Source organism: Cyprinus carpio, chromosome A9 (assembly GCF_018340385.1).
Source record: "Cyprinus carpio isolate SPL01 chromosome A9, ASM1834038v1, whole genome shotgun sequence".
In the NCBI taxonomy this organism is placed as follows: Eukaryota; Metazoa; Chordata; class Actinopteri; order Cypriniformes; family Cyprinidae; genus Cyprinus; species Cyprinus carpio.
In genome coordinates, this window is record NC_056580.1 from 3,325,087 (window position 1) to 3,334,822 (window position 9,736).

Consider the following 9,736-nt stretch of genomic DNA (forward strand, 5'->3'; position numbering starts at 1 on the left):
GTTTTCTGCCATCTGGCAACCCGGGGTGTTGATATTCTATTGGGTAAACTGACAGTGAACAGAATCACACAGACCAAAACAAAAACAGACATTCCGACACAGAACACATATTACAAAGTAGAATAACTTCTTTTTTCAAAGAAATAAGTATGTCAACTTATGTTTATGCTAATTATCTGCAAACATATGTTATTTTTATGCTTTACTACAGTCAAAACAAAAACACATAAAGCACATTTCAGTGTTGTTATTGTTACTGAATTATTATAACTAAAGCTAAAACTATATAAAAAATTCTTGTTAATTGAAATAAAGCTAAAATAAAATACTAATATTAGATGAATATACATTTTAGATTAAAAACTTTAACTTTCAAAACTTAAATGAAAATTAGAAATGTTGCCTTTGAGTTGAAGTACTAAAATTAAAACTAATATATATATATATAACTAATAAAAATGACAAAATTATTGAAACTAAAATTATATAAAAACTTAAAATAAAAAGGTTAAAATTAAATCAAAATATTAATAAATACTATAATAGTATATAAATAATCCTAAATTAAAACTGGTCTCTTTTTCGTACATTTGATATATATGAAATATTGAGTTACATAGGACTGCTGGATGTTAAGTGATAATATGATGTTTTAATTTCAACAAAATTAACTGGAACGCGTGTTAACGTTCTTGTGATCATGCATTATGTGATTAATTTTTAAAGTGGAAAGTAGCCATTTCAACACTAATCTGGTAAAACAGATTTAAGAATCAGAGCCTGTATATTTATAGTACAAATACCTAAATGAACTAATGAAAATGCCTAGTCTTTCATGTCACTTTGTAATTAAACTCAATTTCAAAGTGTATCATATTTATTTTCCTGCTCCCTGAGAGAGTTTCTCACTTAGTTCAGCTCTTTCAACACTCCTAGACACCAGTGGAGCACAGCGTGCGCCGAGTGATCATCTGTGGTGAAGCTCTGGTTTAATGTGTCTCGCAGGTATCTGGAGGAAGGAAATGTCCAGATGGCAGCAGCTGAGAAACAAAGAATCGAAGAGCAGCAGAGAAACAGGAGGAAGTGGCTGGAGGAGAACAACATCAGACACCAGCCGCGATTCTTTAAGTGAGTGCACTTCATCCACCTCCCTCTTCTTCTTCTGCTGCTACTGAACTCCTGTGTGTCATGTAGACGGGTCTCTCGCTGTACTGATGTGTTCCTGCTCTCAGGTTTTACAGGATTCACCCATTTTAGAGGCTTTGGGCAAAATTCATCATTTAAAAAAATATGAAAAAGCCTCTTTTCAGTTCACGAGTTTTAAATTTGGATTGAATTAATCACTTGCTGTTGAAGTGGAATTGCAATTCAGAGAAATTCAACAGTGATAGCACTTAATTCTGACTCATTTTAAAACTAATATGACGAATGATACAATTTTTTAGTCCTTAATATGTAATCACCCAACACCATAGAGGTTGTATAGAATAAAATGACATCTACATTCAGTTTAAAATTGAAATTAAAAGATGATGTCTGCACTTTCTGCTGTGCAGAAATGTCTTCACAAGAATTGTCCTCAAGTAATGCTTTTTCACTCAAAAACAGATGCATAAGCTCAGATCAATGAGGGCTACGATCAGTCAGTTCCAAAAAGAAATAAAAACCCCGTGCTAATTGAAATAAAACAAGTTGACAAAAAGATTGAATCCGAGGTTTGGTGATAACTTAGCATAATGAGAGATTTGCACGAAGGCCGGACATTTTTGACCAGGAAAACACCAAATGAGGGTTAAGAAAATATTTGAGTTTAACCTGTGCTTCCTCTGTGTAACAGGAAGGTTATGGACAGTCACCAGAGGGAGAGATGGGTGTCCAACAACACGTACTGGGAACTGCGCAAGGACCCTGGCTTCCTCAAACTAGAAAACCCCGAGCTGTGGTAGATCCAGACACCTGTGCTGATGACGCCTTCACTGCTGACTGCAGATGCTTACTATGCAGAACAGGAGCAGCCTGGGACTTCCCTCTAGATTTGGATTTTATCTCAGAAATGGACTGAAAAAAAAAAATGAATAAATAAATAAAAAGACTCTCTCCTCATCACTTCGGCAGGCTCCGCCTCCATAGTCTCCCTCTCCATAGTAACAGAGAGACAGCGCTGTTGTCAGGGCAACAGTGAGAGCTGTAGAGCTGTCCACATGAAGCCGGTCGTGCTTCCTCTTAGGTCCTTGCCTTAAGAAGTCGCTTCTCAACAACAAAGTTGCACGCTTTTAGTGAAATCCCCTCAAGTTCATGGACTGATTTTGCTCTTGGTTACATTCTGCATGTGTAGATGGCAGCTTTCATCGGCAATACATTACATAAACTCGTACGCAAACTACATTTTACGATTTTAGCTGTATTTTTGTAAACGACGAAAAGAAGGGAATTGCTTTGGAAGTTAAAGCTGTGCCGTGACCGAAGTCGAACCGTCCTTCCTCATATTCAACGGCTCACAGTGTGACAGTTTTATAATTGTGCGCTCCACCTTTCAAACCTTTCCAAAGAATCAAAGCCTGAAAGAGGATTCCTGGAGCCAGCCTGCAACACTGTGCAGAAGCCCGCGCAGACTTCTTCAAATTCAAGAAATCATTTTTTTTCCAAGCTGGTTCTACAAGCACACTCGCCACCTTCAGTAAAATTAGTCAGTGCCCTGCGAAACAGATCATTCCAGGTAGTTTCGCCCCAAACTCACACCATCGGTTGAGCTAGAAGTCACACAGAGCAAGCTCACCCGAGAATGATGAATCTGTCATCAGTTTCTCACTTTCATGACATTGCATGCCCATAAAGATTAGAAACACAGTTTTTTTAATGAAACCTGTGTGGTTTCTGTCCCTAAATACAGGTAACCAAAACTTATAAGATCCAGAAAGGTTATCCTGTGTTTACGATAGTTGTTGTGCTCTGCTGTTTGACCAAACCAAAAGTTAACCGAAGTCAAATGGGTTTGGGATGACATGTGGGTGAGTAAATGAAGACCGAATTTTCATTTTTGAGTCAATTATCCCTTGACAAGGCATGTACACTGCATACCTGTACACTGTATTTTCTATTGACGCTCTGTTCTAAACATGAACTTCACGACAAGAGCGACAGCGGCCTCTGCTGGCCTCTCAGTGCTGCTGCATACTACATACTGCAGTGTCCCACATCTCTGCTAACAACAAACAGGAAATGGATGTCAGTAGTGTGTGGAATAGAAGGCTATCGTACTGCATACTACGCACTATGCTGCAACATTTCATGTAGTGTACTACATTTTCACATGACCGTGTTTAATTCAGCGAAGTCCAGATTTCATCTAGGATATAAATTGTTATATTTCGGAATAAAATAAAAAATTGACTTTTGGAAGTTTGAGTAAATACTACAGTACAGACCAAAAGTTTGGAAACATTACTATTTTTTTAATGTTTTTGAAAGAAGTCTCTTCTGCTCATCAAGCCTGCATTTATTTGATCAAAAATACAGAAAAAACAGTAATATTGTGAAATATTATTACAACTTAAAATAATAGTTTTCTATTCGAATATACTTTAAAAAAAATAATTTATTCCTGTGATGCAAAGCTGAATTTTCAGCATCATTACTCCAGCCTTCAGTGTCACATGTAACATCCAGTCTATCACATGATCCTTTAGAAATCATTCTATTTTCTGATTTATTATGAGTGTTGGAAACAGTTTCTGCTGTCTAATATATTTGATGAATAAAAGGTTAAAAAGAACTGCATTTATTCAAAATAAAAAATAAATAAATAAATAATATATATTCTAATAATATATTTTCTTTACTATCACTTTTTATCAATTTAACACATCCTTGCTGAATAAAAGTATTGATTTTATTTAAAAAAGAAAGAAAAAAAAATACTGACCCCAAATTACTGACCAGTAGTGTATATTGTTTATTACAAAATATTTAAATTTTAAAAACATGACATCAAAGTATTCTAAAAAGTATCACATGTTCTGAAAAAATATTAAGCAGCAGAACTGTTTCCAACTTTGATAATGAATCATCATATTAGAATGATTTCTAAGGATCATGTGATAATGATCCTAAAAATTCAGCTTTGCATCACAGAAATAAATGATAATTTAAAGTATAATAAATTTAAAAACAATTATTTTAAATTGTAATAATATATCACAAGATTAATTTTTTTTTCTGTAGTTTTTGATCAAATAAATGCAGGCTTGATGAGCAGAAGAAACTTCTTTCAAAAACATTAAAAATAGTAATGTTTCCAAACTTTTGGTCTGTACTGTAATTCAAAAAGATGTTGATATTCGTGGTTAATCTGTCACGGAATTGGAAGGGGAAGTCGAGCATGATGCATTGTGGGATACATAATTAAGTGTACTCTCAGGTTGCATACTGCATTGTAAATTAGTAACCATACCATGCTACTCTTACTATTTCTGGCACATGTAGAGATGAAGTAGTAAAAGTAGTATACTAGTATGAGTTTCGAATTCAAAACTCCAGATGAATCGGCCATATATTCATCGCATACTGAAAACATGCATGTTGTACAAACTACAGAAGTATACTATATTAGTATACTTATATAACTACTTATATAACTACCAAACTACTATATTAAGCTGTAGTACACTAGGCTGAATAGCATACTACCAAATACTGTTTCTGCTGTATAACAGACTCACAATATATACATAAACGCCGAATAGTGAAGATATTTCTACACACATTGCATTAAAAAAAGAATATTTTTATTTCCTAGACATCACTTCTTGAATTAAACATGCTGAGATAAATCATGTGACAACAATTTAGCAGAATACGTTTCTGAATGTTAAGTGTTGCACAAAGCTTGCTGTTTTCCATACTATTTTTAAAACAGGCAGTATACAGTATTCAGCGAAGTATGCAGTATGTAGTACACTAGTATTCTAGTGCGAACGGCCATCTAGTTTCTTACATTTGATCTGGACCTCATTCATCAAACACAAACATTCAAAGTCATTCGTAAAAGCATTCTTGTGTAATTTGCTCAACTGAGCAGATTTGCTGTTTTATTTTCTTTAAATTACATTTTTTAGATAATTGTAAAGTTTTTAGAAGATTGAAAAGAAACCATTAGTAGAGCCGTATGTCACTGTTTGAGTCCTTCACTGTGCCTTAACGCATATGAAAGCATATCAACACACTCTACTGAGGACAGTCCATCCACAACACATCTTCTTTTGCACACTGATGCACTTTTTTCCAGTAAGACCCTGTAGAGCCCGAAATACACTATAAAACACAGACTGCTGGAAATGAGCGGCAGCGGAAACAAACAAGGAGGTCTTCACACAGGTGTGCATCTACAAAACTATGTAGAGTTCTTATATTGCAGATACTCTGATCATTGTATTTTTTTTCTGTAAAGATGAGATGATTGCTGATCTGGCGCTCATCTGACTGAATGTTTCTGAAGCTTATAGCTGTCGAGTTCCTTGTAGGGAGAGACGCTGTAGTGAATGCATCCGCTGTTAGTTTCTCAACATTGCATGAAAACATGTCACAGCCTGCCAATGATCTCTGATGCCTTATTAAAACGAGTTTCATTTCTATCTCATTATATCCTCACTGAGACGTCCTGCACTGTGTGTGGGAGTTTATTCATGTGATCAGCTTTCCTCTGAAGAAGTGCAGTTGTACGGTGACATCTCTCTCTGTTCACAGCTGCTCCAGTGCTCCACTGCTGACGTGTTATTAGGACACTATCCAGACCTGCTGTTTCACATTTAAATACATAGTAAGAAATACATATTTATGTTCGAAGTCGTGAGCTGTGTCCTGTGTCTGTTGTTTATTATCAATCTCATTATGCAACTAGAATTCAGAACCTCAGATTAAAGAGATGTCCTGAGGAGGACAAAACTGACACTTTGCACAGTTTTTTTAGGATTTATTGACATTATTGATTAATGACTGGACAGAGTCAATACTATTCTTCCAATTCAGTCCAGTATCCCAATCCAATTCTTTTATAAAGAATTGTAAATTGTACTTGTAACAGTCTCAGTATCTATAAATACTTATAGAACTTGTTCTACATTTAAGGAGCAAATGTTTTTGCACGCAGGAAAGATTACTGGGAAATGTATGTTTTCTCACAAACCCCACAATTTTATCGGACATTGTTAGTAGGTTTGAATTCAGGCCCTGAAGAGACAAATTAAGGGTATTAAGTCTATCAAAAATGTCAGACAGGTATGCAAAATATGTGAGCCACTTAAAATAATTCGCAAAAGAAGATCCACAATCAAGCAGGAAAAATCCTCAGTTCATCACGCAATGAAAATATCCGCTGCAGTACTTTCCCTCTGGAGAGCCATCTGACCTCTGTGTGCAAAAGTTACGATTCATATTTTGACCCATTTCTTAGCACAACAGGCCAAACAGTCTTGATTCAGTGGGACGAGTCTTTATGAAATTTAATTGCTGTTTGAAGCACTGCGTTCAACTCCGCAGGAAGAGTTTTTACTGCAAGGGCCTTATCACACTGTGGACGTGGTCCGTTATTAATTGTGATGCATGTGAATCCATATTTTATGTACTGTTCGTCATACTTCCATCGTTTGATGCACACAGGCCTTTGGTTTTTGTAGTTAAAGGGATACTCCAACCCAAAATGAAAATGTTGTCATCATTCGTCTTTCGGAACAGAATTTAAGATATTTTGGATGAAAACCGGGAGGCTTGTGACTGTCCCATAGACTGCCAAATAATAACACTGTCAAGGTCCAGGAAAGAATGAAAAGCATCGTCAGAATACTCCATCTGCCATCAGTGATTCAACCGTAATGTTATGAAGCGACGAGAATACTTTTTGTATGCGAATAAAACAAAAATAACGAGACCTCTGTGTCCTTCTGCATCACCGTAGCACCATTTTGGAGAATATGAGCTGAACACAAGCAGCTTACGTTCTTCTGTGTTTTCCAAAATGTCAAATTGTGTTCCGAAGACGAACAAAGCTTTCACGGGTTTGGAACGACATGAGGGTAAGTGATTAATGACAACACTTTCATTTTGGGGTGGAGTAACCCTTTAATCCCCTCTGTGTGGAGATCCCCATTGACGTGGAGGGTTCGTCATCAGTTTGAAGTCGTAATGCTTTAGCCAGGCACTCCTCTTTTTTTTTTTTGTCAGATACTTTTTTCTGGTATTAATCTTAAAAAGCCACAACTTTTTCTTGAACTCAATCGCACCATCTCTGCTCGAATAGCTGCCTGATAATTAGCTGCAGGTCTAATCAGATTGCCCCTACTGGATGCCTAAAAGATTTATAGCTCGTCCTCATAATTACTCGAGTGTACGCCTCAGGTTCTCGTGCCCCCTATACAAATAGCAAAATCAATTATGAAAACCTAATATATATAATCAATATAATAATATAATTTTTAATATTCATTTATATAATTTATATTAAGACTTGTATTAAGACTTTATATGTAGCCTTTGCCGTGACACATATGCTGAATTCTTTGGAAATGGTTTCAGATATTCAGTGGTTAAAGAAAGTTAAATGCATTAATGCAGAGGACAATGAGCAGCATGTCTAAAAAAATGAGTTGGCCCAAATAAATGAATAAATGAATGCATGATCTAAAAATAAGTAAAAACAACAGATAGCTTTCTGCCTCCGCTGTCTCTGCTTCTGCCTCTGCTGCCCAGTCCTGTGGAGTCCAGGGGAGACCTGGCAAGCACTCCTGCTCCCTGTGGGGTCCCGACATGCACAGGCGCTGCTGCTGGGCCCCTGTCGGGTAAAGGGGCTTCCTGTAGGGACTTAACAGGCATGGGTGCACCCTGTACAGAAGAGGCTTGAGGCTTCTGCTGTAGCAGCTCCTGCCTCAGATCTTTAGTTACTGCCTCTGTTTGGTCTTATTGGGCACAGGAGCTCCTTGAAGAGATGTTTGAGGCTTATGTTGCAGTAGCTCCTGCCTCAGTGGCTCAGGGATCTTCAGTTTTTGCACCTTTGGGGCAGACACCGGTGCTCTCTGTAGAGACTTAGTGGACATAGGTGTTTCTTGGGACAGTGCGGGGACTGGTGCTACTTGTGGGGTAGCCTACTGACAGGCACAGGTGCTCCCAGTTCAGAAGCAGCTTTTAGTAGATGCTGCCTCAGACACTCAGGGACTCTTGAGTTTTCCTTTTTGTTGGGACCCAGCAGGCATAGGTAGTCCCTGCAGGGACCCAGCAGACACGGGTGCTCCCTGAGGGTTTCTCTGCTTGCTTCCTCTGCTGCTCCGTGGTCTTCAGTGTTGTTTCTGAGAAACATAAGGATCACGTCCAACATATGTTGCGATTTTCTGTGTATACCTTTCTCTTGTAATAGTGTCTAAACCAGTACAGTATGGACTTTCCTCTTTCTCACTCATTCTGCTTTTTATTTCCTGCCGTCCATCTGAATTTCGCGCGTCGTCAGAATCAAGTAATTGCAAACAAGCTGACCTGAAATGTAGGTGAGAGTAGATGGCTACAGTGAGGGGAGGAGTGAAATAAGCAGAGTCAAGATGGACAGTTCTGAGTGGAACAGATACCTACAAGACCAAAGGTAGATATCACGTTATTCACACTCACATACTTGTTGCTGATAAACACGATATAATTTTAGTTCTGTTGTTTTTATATGAAAACAAATATAATGAACAAGACACAAAGTAGGCATTCGAAAGACATATTTATCATCCATTTTTACTTTACTACAAACATGTATTTTAGAATTTTTTTGAAATATGAAAATCACATACAGGTGCATCTCAATAAATTAGAATGTCATGGAAAAGTTCATTTATTTCATTAATTCAAATCAAATTGTGAAACTAGTGTATTACATAAATTCAATGCACACAGACTGAATAAGTTTAAGTCTTTGGTTCTTTTGATTGTGATGATTTTGGCTCACATTTAACAAAAACCCATCAATTCACAATCTCAACAAATTAGAATACTTCATGAGACCAATAACTTTTTTTTTTTTTTTTTTTAGTGAATTGTCAGCCTTCTGAAAAGTATGTTCATTTACTGTACATGTAAGGGGCTCCTTTTGCTTTAATTACTGCCTCAATTCAGACACGATCACTGGTGACACTCAATTCAATTAAGGCAAGCACACCAACACCATGGTCATTTAACCAACTTTTGGTGCTTTTGGCAGTGTGGGCAGGTGCCAAAATCCTGCTGGAAAATGAAATCAGCATCTTCAAAAAGCTGGTCAGCAGAAGGAAACATGAAGTGCTCCAAAATATCTTGGTAAACGGGTGCAGTGACTTTGGTTTCCAAAAAACACAAATGGACCAACACCAGCAGATGACATTGCACCCCAAATCATCACAGACTGTGGAAACTTAACACTGGACTTCAAGCAACTTGGGCTATGAGCTTCTCCACCCTTCCTCCAGACTCTAGGACCTTGGTTTCCAAATGAAATACAAAACTTGACTTTGGACCACTGGGCAATAGTCCAGTTCTTCTTCTCCTTAGCCGAGGTAAGACACCTCTGACGTTGTCTGTGGTTCAGGAGTGGCTTAACAAGAGGAATACGACAACTGTAGCCAAATTCCTTGACACGTCTGTGTGGTGGCTCTTGATGCCTTGACCCCAGCCTCAGTCCATTCCTTGTGAAGTTCACTCAAATTCTTGAATCGATTTTGCTTGACAATCCTCATAA

The 9,736-nt window shown here is 37.4% G+C and overlaps 1 protein-coding gene across 7 annotated transcripts in view; it reads left to right on the top strand.

Moving 5' to 3' along the window:
* Positions 1 to 3,409, top strand: part of LOC109056253 (oxysterol-binding protein-related protein 6-like) — a 51,992-nt gene extending 48,583 nt beyond the window's left edge. For all 7 annotated transcript variants that reach the window (XM_042763193.1, XM_042763195.1, XM_042763197.1 and 4 more), the window contains 2 exons: positions 1,006 to 1,128; positions 1,838 to 3,409. In XM_042763193.1, coding sequence (XP_042619127.1) covers positions 1,006 to 1,128; positions 1,838 to 1,946 — 232 coding nt within the window. In that variant the 3' untranslated portion in view covers positions 1,947 to 3,409. The remainder of the gene's footprint in view (positions 1 to 1,005; positions 1,129 to 1,837) is intronic.
* Positions 3,410 to 9,736: the final 6,327 nt, after the last annotated feature.